The sequence below is a fragment of the Narcine bancroftii genome, chromosome 8 (assembly GCF_036971445.1).
Source record: "Narcine bancroftii isolate sNarBan1 chromosome 8, sNarBan1.hap1, whole genome shotgun sequence".
NCBI lineage: Eukaryota > Metazoa > Chordata > Chondrichthyes > Torpediniformes > Narcinidae > Narcine > Narcine bancroftii.
Window position 1 is genome coordinate 83469487 of NC_091476.1, and position 21447 is coordinate 83490933.

Here is a 21447-nt window from a genome sequence, read left to right on the forward strand (position 1 = left end):
AACCAGAGCATCCGGAGGGAACCCACGTAGACACGGGGAAAACATACAAACTCCTTACAGACAGCGCCGGATTTGAACCCGGGTCACCGGCGCTGTAACAGCATTGTACTAGCCAGATCGCCCTTTCTCTCTGGTCCTGGCCTCTGAATTTCCAAATCACTCAGTGATAACTAGTTTTTTTTATTATCTGATTCAGTCATTAGCTGTGAAGCCGATTACTAATTAATAAAATTTCATGCTGTTATTATTGTGGTTTCCCAGATTTTAACAGAAACAAGATCCCTGTTTCATTCTGAATATTGGCTTGAAGCATGGAAGCTAAAATTTGTGTATGAATGTTGACAGCAATGATAAAAGATCCTTTTTGTCCAGGTTGCCATTGCAGGCCAGCTTGGGATGAAGGCACAGTCTGGCACTGGAATCCCATTAACAGCAACGAACATCCGGATCCAGGGGAAAGATGTTCTGCGGCTGGCTCCATCCTCCATCACCACTGACTCCAAAGGTCAGACGGTGCTTCGCATTACACAGGATATGATGGCTACCCTGACGAAAGCGCCTGTCACCACTGTGAAACTCACCCCAGACATGCTTGGGTCCAAGGGCATTTCAGCCACACTACATGTTACTCCAGCCATGCAGCCGACAGACTCCCTGGTGAAGTCATCCACCTGCACAATGGCGCCCAGCACCTCCACGGTTGTTAAGGTGACATCAGACTTGAAAGTGACGGACTCATCAAGTGCTGCGATCCGGTTGATGCCAGCGCTGGCTGTAACGGTAGCTGACCAGATGAGTAAAGCTTGTGCTCCACTCTCCTCCACTGACACGAAGCCAGCAGCTACCATCCGCATAATGCCAGGACTTGGGGTTATTCCCAAGGCTGGGCAGGCCATCGCTGTGGCAACTTCCAGCAAGCCATTCACGGCTGCTGGTACAATAAACTCAGCTGCAGTCACTCTGACAACAGTAAGCACAGCTGGATCAAAGGCAATCACCAAGGTAACGCCAACAGCTGGACTGCCAATCTCGATTGGAACAGGTACAGCTACAGTCAGGCAGGTTCCTGTGAGTGCAGCCATGGTATCCACAGCACAGGCGGTAAGTGTAAGCACTGTCCAAAAGGCCTTTTCTAAACGTGATCCCTGGGCACTGCCCACACTGAGTTTGGGAAGTCTTAGCAGGGACAGTGCTAACCTGGGTCCTATGTATCTAATCCAATTCATCCACCACCACCCAAGGCACCTCCTGCTCCAACAAACCTCAGTGCCGTCTCCAGGCTGCACTCCTCCCCTGTCTGTCATCCTTCACCCTTCCATGGCCAAGCTATCATCTACTGGCCCCCGACTTGCCCTCTCCCCTTTTATATTGGCAATCTTCCCAATCCATTCTCAGTCCTAATGTAGGGTCTTGACCCAAAACTTTGACAATTCCTTCCCTCCACCCCCCCCCCCCTTCTAGATCATTGAATTATATGTAAATAGTGGAAGTCCCAGCACGAACCTTGTGGTAACTTACTCTGGGTAATCCTAAAAGGACTTATTTATTTCCATTCTGCCTGCCAACCAGTTTTCTTCTCCTTGCCAGTACATTACCTCCTGTACCATGGTCTCCAATTTTGCATGTTTATCTCAAGCCTTTTGAAAGTCCCAATACACATCAACTGGTTAACAGTTGTCCATTTGATTACATCCTTAAAAATTCCCAAAGATTTGGCAAGCATGATTTCCTTTCATAAATCAATGCTGGCTTGGGCTCATCCTGTTACCCCCTCTTCAAATGTGCAGCAGTGGCAAATAATTGACTCCATATTTTCCCCACCATGAAAGTCATACTAACCAATCTATAATTCCCTGATTTCTCTCTCGGTGTCACATGAGCAATCCTCTAATACAAAGGAGCTGACCCAGAGTGTAGGGAATGTTAGAAAATAATCACAAATGCACCCATTATCTCAAACGTCTCCTCCTTAAGCACATTGAGTACAGACTATCTGACCCTGGGGATTTATCAACTTCAACACCATCATTTTACCTCACACAGTTTCACGACTGATTAAAAATTTCTATCAATTCCTTTCTGCCAGTTGCTTGAGCCCCAGGTACTCCTGGAATGTTATGTGTATCTTTCTTAGTGAAGACATAACCAATTTATTCAATTGGTCTGCCATGTCCTTGTTCCCATTATGAACTCTCTTGATTCTGACTCCAAGGGACCTACATTCACTTTAACTAGTCACTTTCTCTTTACATACCTAGAGAAACTTTTACTATCAGTTTTTATTTTTCCTGTCAGTTTACTCTCTTGTTTTCCCCCTTTCTAATTAAACTCTTTCTCTGTTGAATACTATTTCTCCCAGTCCTCAGGAATTCTGCTTTTCCTCCTCAATTTATACATCCCTTCTTTGGTTTCAATGTTATCCCTAATTTCCCTTGTTAGCCACAGTTGGGCTGTCTTCCCTCTTTTATTATTGGAACAAACAGGGATATACAGTTTTTGAAGTTCATCCAGATGATTTCCAATTAATTCCCATTGTCAACCCATCATGTGTACCTTGCCTGTCTATCTACTGTCAGCCCATCACGTGTACCTTGCCCGTCTATCAATTGTCAACCCATCACGTGTACCTTGCCTGTCTCTCTACTGTCAACCCATCACGAGTACCTTGACAGTCTTATCTACTATCAGCCCATCACGTGTACCTTGCCCATCTATGTACTGTCAGCCCATCACTTATACCTTGCCCATCTATCTACTGTCAACCCATCACGTGTACCTTGCCATCTATCTACTGTCAACCCATCAGGAGTACCTTGCCAGTTATCTACACTTAACCCATTACGTGTACCTTGCCCATCTATCTACTATCTACTGGCAGCCCATCACATGCACCTTGCCCATCTATCTACTGATAACCCATCACATGTACCTTGCCCATCTATCTACCCATAACCCATCATGTGTACCCTGAGCCAATTTGTGCCTCATATCATCCTTTAAGTTTGGACCCAAGAACCAAGAGAATGTTAGTCCCTCTCCATTCTGATTAAAAAGTTCCCCCATATTGTGAGCACTAGAAGGACAACAGGCATAATGATTAATCCTGCTTCATTGCACAACACCCACTTTAAGATTGCCTGCTCTCCAGTTGGTTCCCTAACATAATGGTTGAAAGTACTGTGGTTTCCACACTCCTAGGAATCCTCCTGCACTGTGTTGCTCCCAGTTTGCTTCTCTGAGTCCACATCAATAATAACTGCTGTGTCTTTATTGTATGCTTCCTTTATATCTTGCTTGATGCCATCCCCAATCTCAACACTAGTTTGGTGGTTTGTACACCACTCTCACTAACAACTTCTACCTTTTGGTGCTCCACAACTCGACGCATAAACCTCATCTAAGCTGGTATCCTTCCTTAAAATTGCATAACTTCCTCTTTAAATGAGCAATGCTGTCCATAACTTACCTTTCAGTCTATTCTTTCTCAACATTGAGTATCCTTGAACATTAAGTTCCTAACCCTGGAGCCATTACTCAGTTCTCCCAATCAGGTCATAACTGTCAAGTTATCTCTGCTGTTAAATCATTCATGATGGAAGGGGACTGTGGGAATGGGAAGGGAATGAAATAGCATGAAAATGGGAGCTCGGAATGGCTGTTCAGACAGAGTGCAGGTGTTTAGCGAATCAGTTGCCAGTTCTGTGTTTGGTTTCACTGATGCAGAGGAGGCCACATCAGGAGGAGCGAATGCAGTGGATGAGGTTAGAGGAGGTGTATGTGAATCTCTGCTGTTTGGGTCCCTAGATGGTGATGAGGGAAGAGGTATAAGTGCAAGTGTTGATAGAGGAATTGCCAGGTACCAGGGAGGGATAGGTTGGGAGAGATGAATGGACGAGGAAGTCACAGAGTGGTCCCTGTAGAAGGATGGGAGGAGATTCTTTTGCAGCTGGCAGAAATGATATGGATATAGAGGGTATCTGGGTAAAACGTGAGGAGTGGGAGCAAATGAGTGGAGATGTCTGAGAAATGTGAGAAGGTGCTCCATCATCCACAGTAAAATTTAGACATGCAACACGGTAACAGGACATTTCGACCCACGAGTTGGTGATGCCCAATTTACACCCCATTAACCTACACCACAAAGTATGTTTTTGAATGGTGACAGGAAACCAGAGCCCCCAGAGAAAACCCACGCAGACACGGGGAGAACATACAAACTCCTTACAGACAGCATCGGATTCTAATCCCGGTCCGGTCCCGATCGCTGACACTGTAAAGGCGTCGCGTTAACTGCTACGCCAACTGAAGAAGGAAGACATTACAAATGTCAGAATGGAAGGCCTCCTCTTCAGAACTGATGTGGTGGAGATGGAGTTTGAATAACTTTACATTGTCGATAAGAAAGAACCTAACATTTGCAGAAGATCCAGGACATATTGGCTTGAATGATCCCAGGGCAAGGGGCTTACAGTTAAATAGAGAGTGTGGAGAACAGGTTGGCACGGTTAGCACAATGCAATTACAGTGCCATCGACTTGGGTTTGAATTGGGTGCTGATTTCAAAGACTTTGTATGTTCTTCATGTGACCATGTAGGATTCCTCCAAGTGCTTCAGTTTCCACCCATTCTCCAAAACAAAATGGTTTTGTAGTTAATTAGTGTATTTGGGCAGCATGAGCTCTTGGGCCAGAAGGGCCTGTGACTGTTGTATCTTTAAATATTTTTAAAAAAATAGAAATTTAACCTTGGATTGTCTTATTAAATTTGATTCTTGAAAGCACAAGGCAAAATAGACTGAAGTCAGTCTGGTTTCCTTCAAGGGAAGTCTTGCCTGAAATTTTGTTGGGAGTTCATTGAGGAAGTTATGAACAGGACAGGCAAGAAGAGTTGGTGGATGTTGTTTATTTGGATTTTCAGAATGCCTTTGACAAAATGCCACACAAGATGTTGCTAAACAAGATAGGAGCCCCATGGTATTACAGGGAAGGTACTGGCTTGGAGGAGGGGACCTTTTCTGCCCGACAAGTGGTGTTCTGCAGGGGTCAGTGTTGGGTCTATTACTTTTCACAGTATATATAAATGATTTGGATGATGCAATTGATGGCTTTGAGAACATTTGCAGATGCCATGAAGATAGGTGGAGGGACGGATAATGTGTAGGAAGCAGGGAGTCTACAGAGGGGCTTCGACAGGTTGGGAGAATGGGCAAAGATGCAGCAGTTGGAATATGCAGAGCAGGGGATTGTTTCAAGTCCCGAATCTTCTCCTTTGTCTTGTCCATGTTGAGACTCAGGTTGTTGTTTGCACCCTTTTTTATGAGCTTCCCAACCTTGTCTCTCCAAGCCAACTCATCACTGTTGCCGACGAGGCCAACTACTGTTGTATCATCCGCAGCCTTGATTGTGTTTGATCTGAATCAGTGAGTCAGCACCATGAACAGTAGCAGGCTGAGTACGCATCCCTGAGGCGTGTCAGTGCTCAGCACGAGGGGCTTGAGATTTTGCTATCAACACAGAGTTACTTTGGTCAAGAAGTTTAGAATCCAGTTGCGGAGAGGGGTATTGAGTCCCAGCAAGGATAAGTTTATCCACCAGCATCTGAGGTATGATCATATTGAACCCCGAGCTGAAGCCAATGAACAGTAGCCTGGCATATGAGGCATTGTTCTCTTGGTGGGTCAGGGCAGATGAAGGGTCAAGCATCATCTGTGGACTGGTTTGGATGGTAGGGAAACTGGAATGGATCCAACATTGCTGGGAAGTGCAATTTCAAGCGTTCCATTACCACTTGCTCAAAGCACTTCCTGATAGCTGAGGTCAGTGCTACTGGGCGGTCGTCATTGAGTCCAGTTACTGTCATTCCCTTGGGCCCTGAGATGAAACCTGCAAGGACAGAGGACTGCTGCAGTGAGATGTTGAAGATGTCCATTTAGACTTCCATCAACTGTGCTGCAGAGTCCCTCACCATGTGATCTATTGGCCTTCATTAATCATGGAATTGAATTTAGGACCCAAGAGGTAAAGTTACAGTTCTATAGGACCCTGGTCAGACCCCACATAGAGTACTGCGCTCAGTTCTGGTCGCCTCACTACCAGAGGGATGTGGAAGCTATGGAAAAACTGCAGAGGAGATTTACAAGGAAGTTGGCTTGTTTAGGGAATAGACCTTATGAAAACAGGCTGTGTGAACTCGGCCTTTTCTCCTTGGAACGACCAAGGATCAGAGGTGACCTGATAGAGGTGATTAAGATGATGAGAGGCATTGATCGTGTGGATAGATAGAGGCGGTTTCCCAGGGTTGAAATGGCTGCCACAAGAGGACATGGGTTTGAGATGCTGCGGAGTAGGTCCAGAGGAGATGTCAGGAGTATGTTGTTTATGCAGAGAGTGGTGGGTACGTGGAATGGGCTGGAGGTGGATACTACATGGAGCTTAGAAAAATAGAGCTCTATGGGTGAGCCTAGTGATTTCTAAGTTAGGGACATGTTTCGGCACAACTTGGTGAGCTGAAGGGCCTGTAATGCGCAGTAGGTTTTCTATGTTTCAGTAGGACTGCATTCAGGTTAATGGCATTGAAGTCACCAACAACAGTCATACACCAACAAGGTGAGTTAATGGGCTTCACACATGGCCCTGTGAATCTCACTCAGTACTTCTTCATTATTTGTACAAGGAGGAACATAAACAGCTGTAATCAAGAGCACAGATTGGTTCTATTTTCTTCAGTCTACAATACCTGGCAGTTCATTGCACTTGCTATATTGTGGAAGTCAGCCCACGTTGAAATGAAATGACATCAGACAGCAGAATGGAACTTTTCCCTCCTCTTTCCCCCATTCCCCCTTTCCCCCTTTATCCTCTCTTTACCCCCTTTTTTCCTCCCCTCTTATCCTCTTCCTCTTAATCCTTACCCCCACCCCTTTTCCTCCCCCTTTCCCCTTCCCCCACTTTTTCTCCATCTTCCCCACTCTGTTTCCCCTTCCCCCTTTGTACCCCTTCTCTCTCTCTCTCCTTTACCCCACCTCTCTCCTCCCTTCTCTCCCCGTCACCTTTTCCTCTCTCCCTCTCTCTCCTCTCCCATCTCTCCCCATCTTCCACCCTTTCCCTCCCCCTCTTTCCCCCTATTTTCCTACTTCCCCTTCCCCTTTCCCCCTCTTTTCCCTCGTTCCCTATCTCTTTTCACCCCTTCCCCCCTACTCTACTCCCCTCTCTCTATCTCCCCCTTTCTCGCTATCACTCCCCCATCTCTCATCCCTCTCTCCCTCCTCCCATTCACCCTCACCATGGCATTTCTCCCCTCTCCTTCCCTCTCTCCCCTCCTTCCCTCTCTCCCCTCCCTTCTTTCACCTTCCCTCTCCCCTCCTTTCTATCTCTTTCCTCTGCCTCCCCCATTTACAGAATGTTGAGAACTGGGGCAAAAGTGGAGTAGGTAAACTGGCCTTGTTTTTCTGAACAAAGGGACCAGTAACTTGTGGGTAGATGTAGTTGTGGGAAGAATTTTTCACCAGAAGGTACTGGAGGTTTGTAATTTGCGGTCTTGAAAGCGAATCAGAAAGTGAACATCCGAACGAGTCCCTTCTTTGGCATCAGTTGTTGATCACATAATGATCCTATTGTAGCTACCACCAGCCTGCTTTAACCAGAGCTGATATCTGGAGATCCAGTGTATGACTATGGGGGAGAATCTGACCATGTGCTGGTAAATGCATGCGTAGATGCATACAAATTCAAAGAAAAGGTGGGGTGATGGGCCTGTTTCTGGACTGGATAACACCATGAACTAATAACTCATCTCTGTATCCTTTCTGCAGACCAAACTGCCTGCCACCATCACCGTACCTTTGTCAGTACTGAACCAACCTCTCAAAGGAAAGGGGGTCATGGCAGGACCAATAATCAAGGGCAACCTTGGGGCAAAGTAAGTGAATTTAAGAATGCCTTGTTCATAGTGTTAGTGCTCCGGTGAACATGTGCCCCAAGGATCGATGCAGGGTGAGGAATGTTTCTTCACTGGGAGCCCTAGGGATCGATGCAGGGTGAGGAATGTTTCTTCACTGGGTGCCCCAAGGATCGATGCAGGGTGAGGAATGTTTCTTCACTGGGTGAGGAATGTTTCTTCACTGGGGGCCCCAGGGATCGATGCAGGGTGAGGAATGTTTCTTCACTGGGGGCCCCAAGGATCGATGCAGGGTGAGGTTTGTTTCTTCACTGGGGGCCCCAGGGATCGATGCAGGGTGAGGAATGTTTCTTTACTGGGTGCCCCAAGGATCGATGCAGGGTGAGGAATGTTTCTTCACTGGGGGCCCCAAGAATCGATGCAGGGTGAGGAATGTTTCTTCACTGGGGGCCCCAGGGATCGATGCAGGGTGAGGAATGTTTCTTCACTGGGTGCCCCAGGGATCGATGCAGGGTGAGGAATGTTTCTTCACTGAGGGCTCAGATCAGTGTAGGGCACTTCTGCAATGTAAATAGGCAATTTCCCACTGCAAGAGATTGACAGAGCACCAGACGTGGGGTCAGAAAGTATGCAGATTTAGTCAGATTTAAGCACAGAAAAATTAATATTTATTAATTTTAGGAACCATAGGATATTAAGTTTAATAAATGTAAAGTTAATTTGTTAAATGTAAAAGAAAATTAAAGGTCATATTTGCAGAGTACGCATCAGGGTGAATGAGCAGAGTTCTGCTCCATGAATGATGGACTCTACAGGACGCGCTGAGCTACTCTGTGTTCATTCATCCCAGTGAATGAACCTGCTGTTACAATAAACCCTGCAGAAATATCCATTGCCACTGGGTTAAATCAGAGGCTGGGATTGTGTTTCCTTCAATGAAGGATTTGGAGCTGATTAAACTTATTTGGGGGGTTTGGTGGGACAAAATTGCTTTTCATAGTGTCTGGAACAATGGGCCACAAAATTGTGGTGGGCATTTTGAGGCAGAAGCACGCTTTCCCTTAGAGGGCAGCACAAAACAGGAACCTCTCCTCCAATGAGTTCAGGTTCAACATTTCCAGACCAGATCTATAGAGGTATGCAGCACAGAAACATTTATTTAAAACCAACTCACCCATGGTAGCCAAGATGCCCATTGAATCTAACCTTAATTGCCTGAATATGCTCATGTCCTTCTGTCTCCACATCATCTTCTTCTCCTTCTTCCTCCTCTGGCAGCTCATTTGAAATGCCCACCACTCTCTGTATGGAAAAACTTGCTCCTCACTGCCCCTTTAAATCTTTCCCCTTGCACCTGAAGCCTGTTCCCTCTAGTTTTAGACTCCCTTATGCTGGGCAGAAAGACCTTTCTTTGTTGTTCAATTGTGGTCACATTACAAGGAAGATGTAGAAGCTTTGGAGAGGGTGTGTAAAGAGAGAATTAGAGAATACTTTTTATGAAGTAAGGTTGGGCGAGCTGGGGTTTTTCCTCTGTGGAGAGATGAAGAATGGGAATTGACTTAATAGAGGTGTAAATTTAGACGTACAGGGCATTTTGGGCCACAAGCCAATTTACACCCAATTAACTAACATCCCCCCCCCCCCCCCCGGTCTGTTTCGAACAATGGGAGGAAACCGGAGCCCCCAGGGAAAACCCTCGTAGACACAGGGAGAACATACAACCCCATGTATAGGATTATGATATGAGAGGCTTAAATAGGGTGGACAACCAGTACCTCTATCTCAGGGCTGCAATAGCCAATACCAGAGGAAATCTGTGCCCTCTCTTTCCCCTCCTCTCAGAGAAGGAGAAAAGTTCAAAGGAGATGTCAGAGGCAGTTTTTTTTTACATAGAAAGTAGTGGGTGTCTGGAATGTATTGCCAGAGTTGGGGGTGGGGGTTGGTACAATTTGGACATTTAAAAGATTTAGACACGCCCAGGGATCTAAGGAAAATAAAGATTTATGGTCTGTGAGGTTGGGAAGGATGAGATTGATACAGAGTAGTTTTACATCATGGACTGTACTGTGCTGAATTGTTCCATGTTCAATGCCCCTCATGATTTCATAAACCTCTATAAATTCATACCACTGCTTCCTTTGTTCCAGATGAAGCAGGCCCATCCAGCCTCTCTGTAATTCAATCCCTCCTTTCCCATCATTGTGAATCTTTTCTACACCTTCACTAATTTAAACACATTCTTCCTCTGGTGTATGACCAGAACTGCTTAGCACAGTCCCAGTTTTATCTTGTAACAGACATCCCAACTCTTGCACTCTACCCATGGTTGATGACGGCCAGTGTGCCAACTGCCTTCTTCACCACCCTGTCCACCTGAGTTGCCACTTTCAGGAAACAATGCATGTCCCCTAGACCTCTCTGTTCAACAATAATTGCCAGCACCTTAATATTTACTCTGCAAATCCTGCCCTCATTTAACTTCCTAAATGTTTCACATCACACTTTTCTGGGTTTAATTCTATCTGCCATTCCTTTGCCCACATACTGAACAACAGTGCACCCAGCACCAATCCCTGTGACACACCATGAATCACAGGCCTCCATTCTGAAAAAGCAACCCGCCACAGTCATCGTCTGTCATCTACCTCCAAGCAGGATCTGATTGGTTAGCTTCTCCTTGATCCCATGTGATCTAACATCCCAGACCATGTGGGACAGTGCAGGTAATGTTCATAGCTCTGCCCTCATCAATCCTTTTGGTCACCTCTTCAAAAAGCTCGAATTCCATTTGCCCCACATGAAGCCATGCTGACGCCCCCTTATCTGTCCTAGCCTTTGCAAATGTAGGGAGATCCTGTCGCTCAGTAACTCCCCACCACCGTTAAACTCAACCCTGCTTCAATAAAAGCTCCACCTCAGTCACCCTCCAGTCAGAGAGCCATGCAGCAAGGAAGAGGCCCTTCGGCCCAACTCCTGACCATCCCATTTTCCTACATTTGGTCCAGAACCCCTTCATTTGATATTTCCAAATGCCCACGCAGCATCGTAATCATACTCACATCAATAGTTTTCTCTGACACCAGTTACTGACCATACCATGAGGTGCCTCTCAGGTCCTCTCTTCTCTCCCCTGAAATCTATGTCATCCAATTGAAGAATTATTTCCCCTCAAGCCCCCAATTTCCTCTGCACAAACTGCAACACCTCACACTTGCTTCACCCCTTGGCTTCCATGACCTCCACAGTAAAGGCTGGTGAGAAATATTCATTTAAAATCCCACCCCCCATGTCCTGTGGCTTCACACAAAGACTGTCCTGTTGATGTTTTAATGGGACCAATTCTCTCCCAAGCCAGCCAACATTTTCCTTCACCTTGCATGCCAAATCCACTCATAGCCTGTGATATGGTCAGTCTCTGCTGCCTCACCCATGGCGAGCTGGGGCTGTCGTTGGCAGTGTTGTGTTACTGAGGTGGTGTAACGCAAGTCAGTCGTGAAAGACATTAAGTGAGAGGACAGACTTGTTGGATGAGGGAAAACATTTTAGAGAAATGCCGACACACTGCTGACTCCTGGGCATGGTTTTCACCCACCACTGCTTTAAAAGCAGTCCAGAATGAAGGGTCAGGAGCCCTGAAACTCAGTGAGGAGGACGGGCAGCCTCGTGAGGGCAACACCAGTCCTGTTTCCGTTCGGGAACCTCCTGCAGAACTGCCACAGTGAGCAGATGTGTATTCCATCTGTTTGTATTGGTTTATGATTAATTTCTCTTTCTCTAGTATCAGTGGGCTTGGGAGGAACATTATTCTCACGACAATGCCTGCAGGGACAAAACTGATTGCGGGGAGCAAACCTGTCAGCTTTGTCACAGCCCAGCAACTGCAGCAGCTCCAACAACAGGGACAGGCCACACAGGTACTGGGAGAGTGGTGACATGGGAGGGAGGCTGCGGAAGGGTGTGGGGGGGCTACGGGGAGGATAGGAGGAGGGTATCGGGTTGGGGGAGGGTCAAAGAAGGTGGGGGAAATGGTGGAGTTTGCAGGGAGAGTGGGGGCTGTGGAGAGGGTGGATTGAGGGTAAGGGTGCGAAAGTGAAGAGGGTGGAGGGGGACTGTGTGGAGAGTTGGGGATCCGTGGGGAGGGTTGTGTGGAAGGTGGGGGGGGTGTGGGGAGGGTGAGCAAGTGGACACTGGGATGGGAGGGGGAAGGGTACCATGGGTGAGGAGGATGGAGAGGGTTGGGGATTCCACGGAGGGTGGGGGCTGTGGGGTGGGTCAAAAGAGGACGCAAAGGTGAGGAGGGTGGAGGGAGGCTGCAAGAAAAGTTGGGCATCCATAGAGGTGGAGGCCTGTGCGGAAAATGGGGGGATATGGGGAGGGTGAGCAGATAGATTCTGGGATGGGAGGGGGAGGGTTCTTGGGGAGAGGAGGATAGAGAGGGTGCAGAGAGAGTTGGGGGATCCAGGGAGGGTGGGTTGGGGGGGGGGGGGAGAGTGGGGATGCTGGGTAGGTTGGGGAGAGCAGGAAACAGAGAAGGAGTCTGAGTGGAAGACAAGCAGTGGGGGGGAGGGGTGGGGTGTGGGATGGGATGGGTAGGATACTGTGGGGGAAAGGGAGGGAGAGAAGGATGAGGGTGAGGAATGCAGGTGAATGAGTTAAGAAAGGGCACTGGGGTCAGAGAGGGAACCAGAGAGCAGGAAGGGGACAGCGGGGAGAAAGAAAAAGTGGGAGAGAGGAAGAATGTGAAAATCCTCGAGGAAAAGATCAGGAAATGCAAAGACAGAGAAAGTGGGAGCAATGAACAGGAAAGGTGAGAGAACCTGAAATAGGGAGTGGGAAAATGGCTCGGCCTGCAGGTGAATGGGGAGGGGAGAGAGAGAGGGGGGGGTTGAGTAGTGGAAGCCGAGGAATAGGCACCAACCACATGCTGGAAAATTGATTTCTCTGGTCAGTACAGAGCCTGTGGCCTGAAGGGCCTGTTTCCACACTATGGAAAAGAGGAAGTGGGTGCAATGGGAGTGTGAGTGAGCGGGAGATGGGAGACTGGACGGAAGAGATAACATTGTAATCAACATCATGTCCCAACTTGGGGAAATGCAGCCCATTTAACTCAGGGGACATGCGGCCCAGTTAACACTGGGGACACGCAGCCCAGTTAACACTGGGGACACGCGGCCCAGTTAATACCGGGGACACGCGGCCCAATTAACTCTGGGGACACGCGGCCCAGTTAACACTGGGGACACGTGGCCCAGTTAACACTGGGGACACGTGGCCCAGTTAACTCTGGGGACACGCGGCCCAGTTAACACTGGGCACACGGGGTCCCGTTAATGCTGGGGACACGCGGCCCCGTTAACGCTGGGGACATGCGCCCCGTTAACACTGGGGACACGCGGCCCCGTTAACACTGGGGACATGCGGCCCAGTTAACACTGGGGACATATGGCCCCGGAAATACTGGGGACATGCGGCCCTGTTAGCACTGGGGATATGCAGCCCTGTCCTGGGGACATGCAGCCCCAAGATGTTCAGCAGTCACTGAGACTGATGAACAAAATTAAAAATGCCAGGAACGTCCAGCAGGTCAGAGGGAGCAACAGAGCTGGCGACGCTGTCCATCAAACATGTTGTTAGTGAATGCAGGTTGCTTTTGTGAACTGGGCCTCCCAGTGGGTGGTTGATGGGGGAAAGTTTAAAGGAGATGTTGGAGGTTAGGGTTAGGATTAGGATGATAGAGGATCTCCCAACAGCGTGGGTGCCAGAAATGCATTGCTGGGGGTTGTGGTGGAGGCTGGTACAACAGGTGTGTTCAAAAGACTGAGACAGGCACATGAAGGATTATGGTTATAAGGGAGGGAAGGATTAGATTGTTGTGGATGTTTATATCAGTCGATAGAACATGTTAGGCTGAAGAGCCTGTCCTTACTGTTCTGTTCTCCTTGTGCACCATGTATAGGGTTTTCACTCCTCAATCTTGTACCGCTAGCCCCATCTGATCCCCACTGGGCTGATCCCAATCCTATTGCCTGTGTTGCTCTCCATTGAGGAAAGGTGTGGGAGAGTTGGCAATGGCTGTGTGACCAGGAGACCAAGGGTTGAAAAGCCCTGGGAGCCAAGCTGGGGGTTAATAGTGGGCTGAGGAAAGCCTGATGGGAATAACAGGAACATGGGGCTGCAGGATTTGTCACGTCGGGGGCAGGCATGGGTAACTGTGGTTCGTTTCTCATTGAGTTACCACATGAGAGAACAGGATTGCCCAGTCCTGTGGTCCAGGCAGTGATGTGCACTTAATCACTTCTAAACATGCAGTATTTCAGGATGTTTTCTCAGGTGCTGCAGTAACAGCCCAGGTCTCCCATTCTTCTGCCTCTCTTCTTGTTCACAGGTGAGGATCCAACATCTTCCCTCACAACAGCTTCACCAAGGAACATCCATCAGCTCCACCAAACCCGTCTCGACTGTCGTTGTCACGACTGCACCATCAGTGAAACAGCCACAGGACTAGTGAGCATTGGACCAACAGCGTCAGACATCATCTTATTTATTATCTACATCTTCCACTGTGCTTTGTGGCCAATGCTGGGAGTCCCAATCATGTACCAACTCAATTGTGTTGTGTTTCAACTCTTGAAGATGAACCTGTACAGGAAATCCAATAAAACTGAGTGATTGCATCGTAGGAGGAGTCCTTTCTGACTGACAGGGCTACTGCAATAGGCCCACAGATTGTTGGCTTGTTGCATAAGCTAGAAGGTGCTTCAATCTCTGGTGCACCTGTAATGTTCCTGGCCAAGAGCTCCTCATGCTGAGTGGTGAACCTGATGAATTGAACTTTACCATCAGGAGGGATCTTAACCAGCTGAACCCATGTGATGCTTCCTCCCTGAGAAGCAGCAGGCTGGTGCAGATCCTCTGGGATCCTCTGTGAGCAAAGCCTGGTGTATAAATTGGTGGGGCTGTGAATCTGTGAAGAAGATAGCCTCAGGGCACAGCAGGATTACAGGTCAGTCAGAAATCTGGGTGGAGAAGTAGCAGGTGGAGTTTAATCCAGACAAGTCAAGTGTGGCACTTGTGGAGGTCAAATGTAAAAGGAGAGTAAATGCAGGACCCTTAGGAGCAATAAGGTGCATCCATCGCTCCGAAAGTGGCAGCACAGGGGAAAAGAAGGTGTATGCCATGCTTGCCTTTGACGGTCAGGGCTTTGAATATAAAAGCCAGGAGGTCATATTGCAGCTGTATAAATCTGGTTAGTTGGCACCTGGTTGCCCCTTTGGAGGCTCTGAAAATGGTGAAAAGAGTAATGGAGTTATTGTCCTATACACAAGTACAGCATCCAGATGCACTGAAATTCTTGCTAAACAGGTGCATTTAGACACACCAACTACAATAATTTCAATTAAATGAACAAGAGAAAGAGATATTAAATACAAAAGGATAGATAAATAGAGTTGCAGTGAGTGCAAGAAAAAAAGTGACACTTCACTTGTGCAAATATATCTTCGGGTGGTCCCGGGCGAGTTTCTGGCTAGGGTTTGAGTAGTACCTTGCAGAAGGGCTCAGGCCTGAAACGTCGGTAATAAACCTTTACCTCCATGGACACTGCGAGGCCACTGAGTCCCTCCAGCATTTCTGTGTTTTTACTGACAGAACTGGTACTCACCCACAACATCACCTTTGGCTCATCCCACTTTCTCCACTGTCATGGGTCCCAGCCATTTCACTGGCTATGTGGAGCAATCCATGCTGCAAGCCTGTGCAGGTAAATGCTCCCCAACTCTCCACTACATCAACTATATTCATGCTGCATTCTAAACCCATGATGAGTTTGTTGACTTTACCCACCTTGCAGCCACCTTCCACCTTGCCCTCATATTCACTTGGTTCATCTCCAGAAGCGAGCTCTCTGTCCTCACCGCAGGAGACAGACAATCTGCCGACATTACCTGAACTACACCTCTTCCCACCCAGTCTCTTGTAAGGATGCAGTCCCCTTCCCTCAGTTCTTCATTGCCACAGCATCTGTTCTCGTGACGAGGCTTTATATTCTGAGATGTCCTCCTTCGGTAAGCATGTTTCCTCTCTCCACTCCTATCAATGCAGTCCTCACCCGAATCTTCTCCCATTTCCCGCCCATTTGCCATTATCCCATGCCTTTCTGACAGAATGGAGAGAGGGTTCCCCTCGTCCTCAAGTTCCTCTGACTATATACATAATTCCAAAGAGCAAGCCTATGCATTCAGTGAGGCTGAAGGGAGAGCAGTTCACCTTTCCGTCAAGCACAATCTGATCAGACTGATGAGTTTAAATGCTGTTCATTCTGGTCCAGTACCAGGAGTACATGGAGTATGTCAGTGTTTTGTAAGCTGGAAGGAAGTGAGGGTCTGGACATATAAACCATTTGAGTATTCCAAATCTGTTCCAAGACAACACTATTAAACTGTTGTCATCCATATTCTTCCAAATAAAATTATAATTCAGTGCAGCAGGTGAACATTCCACAGAATCTTTAGACCAAACTACAGTGAGTTTCTTGCTAATATACACAAGAGGTCACCTCAGCCAATCCTTTGTGGTTTAATTTTCTCTTTATTGTACACGTTAATTGACAGCAAGAAAAAATTGATGAAAATTTAAAACTAAACAGAATGCAAACATGGGGTCTGTGCCCAAAAATACTGGGCAGGAAGGAATTCAAATCTCTGTGTATAATGATAATACACTTGCTCGAAAAGCTCAACCAAACAAGGAGAGAGTTCCCTTGGTCCTCACTCCACCTTCCCCCCCCCCCCCCCCCCACTCTCTGCATTTGATGCCTCAACCTCTGACTTTTCCAACTTCAGCATGATCCCACCACCAGCCAGGTCACCTCCCTACTTTGTGACTCTCCATTTTCCTCTTCCCTCCGCACTCATCCTCCCTCCCTCCCCCCACCCCCCATTGCACTTCCCTGTCCAATTGCAGGAGGTGTAAAACTTGTCCCTATATCTCTCCCACCCCCCCACCTCACCTCCATCCAAGACCACAAACACACTTTCCAGGTGAGGCTGAGCTTTCCCTGCACATCGTCTGACCTGATCGTCTGTGTACCTAGTGTGGCCTCCTCTACGTTGGTGAGATCAGAGGCAGATTGGGTGACCACTTCACTGAACAGTGGGTCCAAGCTGGAACACCCAGTTCTCAGCCATTTTATTTCCCCTAACTCTTCCTACACTGACATCCATACCCAGGTGAGGTCAAATGTAAACTTGAGGTAAAAGAGCTGGAGGCATTACATTGTGAATCAGGGAGTGTGTTTACTGCACTCAGTGGCGACCTAATGGTGAGTGTAGCTACTGAAGCCACAGGGGTAGAAATCAGATAAGAAAGGTGCCATCACCCTGATGGAGATGTACCATGGACCTCCCAATAGCTACTGGGAGGTGGAGGATCGGATAAGTAGACAGATTACAAAAAGTTACTTTTGTCTTAGCAGAATATTCTAATTCCTAATATTGACTGGGATGTCCTTAATGCCAGAGGCTTAGATGAGACAGGATTTGTTAAGTGCACCCAGGGGGTTTCTTGAATCAGTGAGTCAATATTCCAACCAAAAAGGAACTACACAAGACATTGAGTCAGGAATGGAGCCCAGCCAGGAGATCAGTTTCAGTGGAAGAACATTTTGGGAATAGTTAAATGTTTAAATTTAGACATAGAGCATGGTAACAGGCCATTTCGGCCCATGAGACCATGCTGCCCAATTTGCACCCAATTAACCTACACCCCCGGTACGTTTCGAGCAGTAGGAGGAAACATGCCCCTAGGGGAAACTCACGCAGACACGGGAAGAACATACAAACTCCTTACAGATGGCGCAGGATTCGAACTCAAGTCCTGATTGCAGGCGTTGGCTAACCGCTACACCACTCGTGCTGCCCACTATTTTTTTTTAAATGCAGTTCCAGCTCGTTTATCTGCACTACTTCTCCTTCAACAACCCTCTGCTCTCACACCCTGATCAGTTTGTGGAGGCTGCAGATGGAGCTTCTGCTTTGGATTGCTGTGTAAACCTGGGCTGCAATTCACCCTGCTGAACAGGATGTGAAACTGGTTGAACTGTTCCAACCAGCCAAGCAAGCACTTCAAAGTTACCATGGTTAAGTGGGTAGGAATGTCAGTTTGAAGGAAGTCCAACTCCTGAACACAGAGCACTCCAGTGGGAAGGCAAGCAGTCTTGCACTCCTCGACCTTGTAATGTTGCCCAAGGTCCATGAGTGTAGTCCCAGGCTTGTCAACTTTGTGTAAGTTTGGTCTTCCCACAGTCTGCCATCCCAGAATGGGTGCAGTGGAGCAGCTAACAATGCCACGAGCTCTTGACTCCAGTATGCAGCTTCAATCCTGACCCCAGGTACAGCCTGTGTGGAGCCTGCATATTCTCCCTGTGGCAGGGCTGCTCTGGTTCCCTGACTTCCCAAAGCAATGTGAGTTGCTGGGATAATTGGGCATTGGAAATTGCCTCGTGTGGTGAGTGATGGGATCTTGTGGGTGGTATTGGAGTTGATGCGCCACATAACAACAGGCCCTTGGGCCCACCACCAGCTTGCTGCCCATCCAGACCAATCCCATGTGTGGGCAGTAACTCCAAGTTTCAATGATTCGTATGTGTCTGGTATTGTAGATCGTGAAGACAGTGGGCAAAGATTGCAGCAGAATCTTGATTAGGTGGGCAGGTTGATGGAGCTTAACACAAAAAAATGTTTTATTTTGGGAGGTTTAATGTGGGTAGTATATACACAGTAGGGATCTGGGAAGTGTTGTAGAGCAGAGGGATTGATGTGTACAGGTCAACAGAACTATGAGAGTGGCAGCACAGGTAGATAAGGTGGTCAAAAAACATTTTTGGCACATTGTAAATTACCTCCTGCACATTGGCCTTCATCAGTCAGAGTATTGTGTGCAGAAGTTGGGAGGTCACGTTGCAGTTGTACAAGACATTGGCGAGGCCCTTTTTGGAGTTTTGTGTTCAGTTTTGGTCACTGTGCTACAGGAAAGATGTTGTCAACCTGGAGACGGGTGCAGAGAAGATTGACGAGGATGTTACCAGGACTCGGGGACCTGAGCTACAGGGAGAGGTTGAGCAGGGATTTTATTCCTTGGAGGATGAGGGGTAATCATGAACGTAAAGAGTACTTTCCCCGTGTAGAGGAATTGGTAACCAGAAGACATGGGTTTAAGGTGAGGGGTGGGAAGGGGGAGAGATTTAACAGGAACATCGAAATCTACAGCACTCTACTACACTTCCCAGATCCCTACAGCCCACAACTGCCTAGAATTAACCCTCTATTTTTCTCATTTCATAAACCTATCTAATCACCTCTTCAGAGATCCCTGCCTGCACCATTACTGTAGCTGGCAGCACTTTCCATGCACCCACCACTCTCTGTGTGAAAAACCTACTTCTTACATCTGCCCCGTACTTACTCCCAAGCACCTTAAAACTATGCCCCATCATCATCATATGCCAATATCTGGTCACCCCCTCATCCCCCATCATTCCAAAGAGAAAAGTCCAAGTTCACCCAACATATCTGCATAAGACGTGCACTCCAATCCAGACAGTCACCTTGTAATCTCCTTTGCACCGTCCACATCCTTCCTGTAATGAGGTGATCAGCACTGAACACAATATTGCATAGCATCTAACTAAGGACTTTTAAAGATGCCACATCTTCTCATGGCTCGTGAACAATAATGATGGCCAACAATCATTTGCCTTCTTAAACCTGAGAGCGAACGTTTTTTTTACACAGTGGAGGATGTCTGGATCAAGCTGCCAGAGGAGGTGGTTGAGGCAGGTACTGTTGCAATGTCTAAGAAAAAACTGGAAGGATAAATGGATTGGATGAGGTTAGATGGATATGGGCCAAATGCAGACAGGTGGGACAATAGACAATAGGTGCTGGAGTAGGCCAATTGGCCCGTTGAGCCAGCACCGCCATTTATCGGATCATGGCCTATATGGGAAAGTTGGGCCGAAGGGCCTGTTTCACACTGTGTGACTCTGTCCTAAATTAACTTCCCAAAATGCATTACTTCGCACTTTAAATTTTTTAATGTAAATTTTAAATGTTTATATTTAAATTTAGACATATAGTGCGGTAACAGACCATTTTGTCTCTCAAGTCCGTGCTGCCCAATTACATCCAATTAACCAACACCCCAGTTTGTTTTGAATGGTGGGAGGAAACTGAAGCCCCCGGGGAAAACCCGCGCAGACACGGGGAGAACGTACAAACTCCTTACAGACAGCACAGGATTCGAACCCTGGGCCCGATTGCTGGCGCTGTAACAGTATTGTGCTAACCGCTACACCAGCAGCGCTGCCCCTTGTCTGAGTTAAATTCCATCTGCCACTCCATTGCCCAGTCTCCCAGTCAATTGACATCTGGTGGACCGAAATAACATTGTTCACGGCACCACCAATGGAGGTGCCATTTGCAAACTTACCAATTATGCCATCTACATGCTCTTTGAAATGATGAATGTGGATGACATACAGCAGTCGATTAGCGCTGATCCATCCCTGTGACAACCACTGGTGACAGGCCTCCACTCTGAAAATAGCCCTTCACTACCAGCCTCTGTCTTTGAACCAATTATCCAGCTCACCCTGGATGCCAGAGATCTCTCACCTGACCAACCAGCCGACCCCATGGAATCTTGAGAAAGATCTTGTGAAGAATATCTCTGCCTGCCCTGTAACTTCAAAACATCCATTCAAATTTGTGGGACATAATATCCCTAACACAAAGTTCGACTAACTGTACCAAATCAGTCCTTGCCTTTCCAAATCTTGAAGTTTTAAGTTGGAACTAGAACCACACGTTATTGCTTAAAAAGAAGGGATATGTCATTGAGGATGTGAAGCAGATCTGCTGGTGGTGAGTGGACTATTTAGACCAGTGCACAGGCTGAGATGGAGCTTACCTTCAGTTCAAGATTTGCATTCTCCTGGTTGGTATGCAAAGCAGTTACAAGCAATTCTTGTTTAATGCAGATTCCATGTTTGGGTTGATTACTTGATGGAAGAGATGTCATCTATCTGTGTATTCTCCTGTCATTTTATTCTTAAGCTTGAAGATTGAAATAAGGAGTTGCTCTATCTAGAATCTGCCTGTTCCCTGCTGAAAGATTGCTGCTTTAATTATGAACCCAATCTGCTTTTCACAGTGTGTTTGAAATTTATGTAAGACAATTCAGAAGAATTAGTCAAAAATCATCAACTTCTCAGCACTGAAATGCAAAAGCTGTTGGTCAGTCTGAAACTTCATGTTCTTCCATGTCAGAACCATTCAGCAATGAGTTCTCAGAGCTCCTCAGCTGTTTCATCTCCAGGTCACTAGCTCTCTTCGATCTGATCTGCACGAGCCTGCAAAGGAAAGGCCTTGTTTCAGCAAGAGACATCCAGAACTGAGAGGAACCTAGCGTGTGCCCACCCTCCACAATGCTGTTATAACCAGAGCAATTCTCCGCACCCGTGCTCAGTGCATTAATCTGTGGGAATCCGTGACC

The 21447-nt window shown here is 47.3% G+C and overlaps 2 protein-coding genes across 14 annotated transcripts in view; one reads left to right on the plus strand and one right to left on the minus strand.

Moving 5' to 3' along the window:
• Positions 1–14570, plus strand: part of nfrkb (nuclear factor related to kappaB binding protein) — a 164885-nt gene extending 150315 nt beyond the window's left edge. For 3 of the 5 annotated variants that reach the window (XM_069894375.1, XM_069894376.1, XM_069894377.1), the window contains exons 23-25: positions 373–1101; positions 11675–11810; positions 14282–14570. In XM_069894375.1, coding sequence (XP_069750476.1) covers positions 373–1101; positions 11675–11810; positions 14282–14565 — 1149 coding nt within the window. In that variant the 3' untranslated portion in view covers positions 14566–14570. Of the gene's footprint in view, positions 1–372; positions 1102–7810; positions 7918–11674; positions 11811–14281 lie in introns of all 5 variants that reach the window. The other 2 variants (XM_069894378.1, XM_069894379.1) reach the window with 2 other exon arrangements.
• A 1892-nt stretch (positions 14571–16462) lies between these two features.
• Positions 16463–21447, minus strand: part of tmem45b (transmembrane protein 45B) — a 64593-nt gene continuing 59608 nt past the window's right edge. For all 9 annotated transcript variants that reach the window (XM_069894387.1, XM_069894384.1, XM_069894383.1 and 6 more), the window contains one exon: positions 16463–21304. In XM_069894387.1, coding sequence (XP_069750488.1) covers positions 21190–21304 — 115 coding nt within the window. In that variant the 3' untranslated portion in view covers positions 16463–21189. The remainder of the gene's footprint in view (positions 21305–21447) is intronic.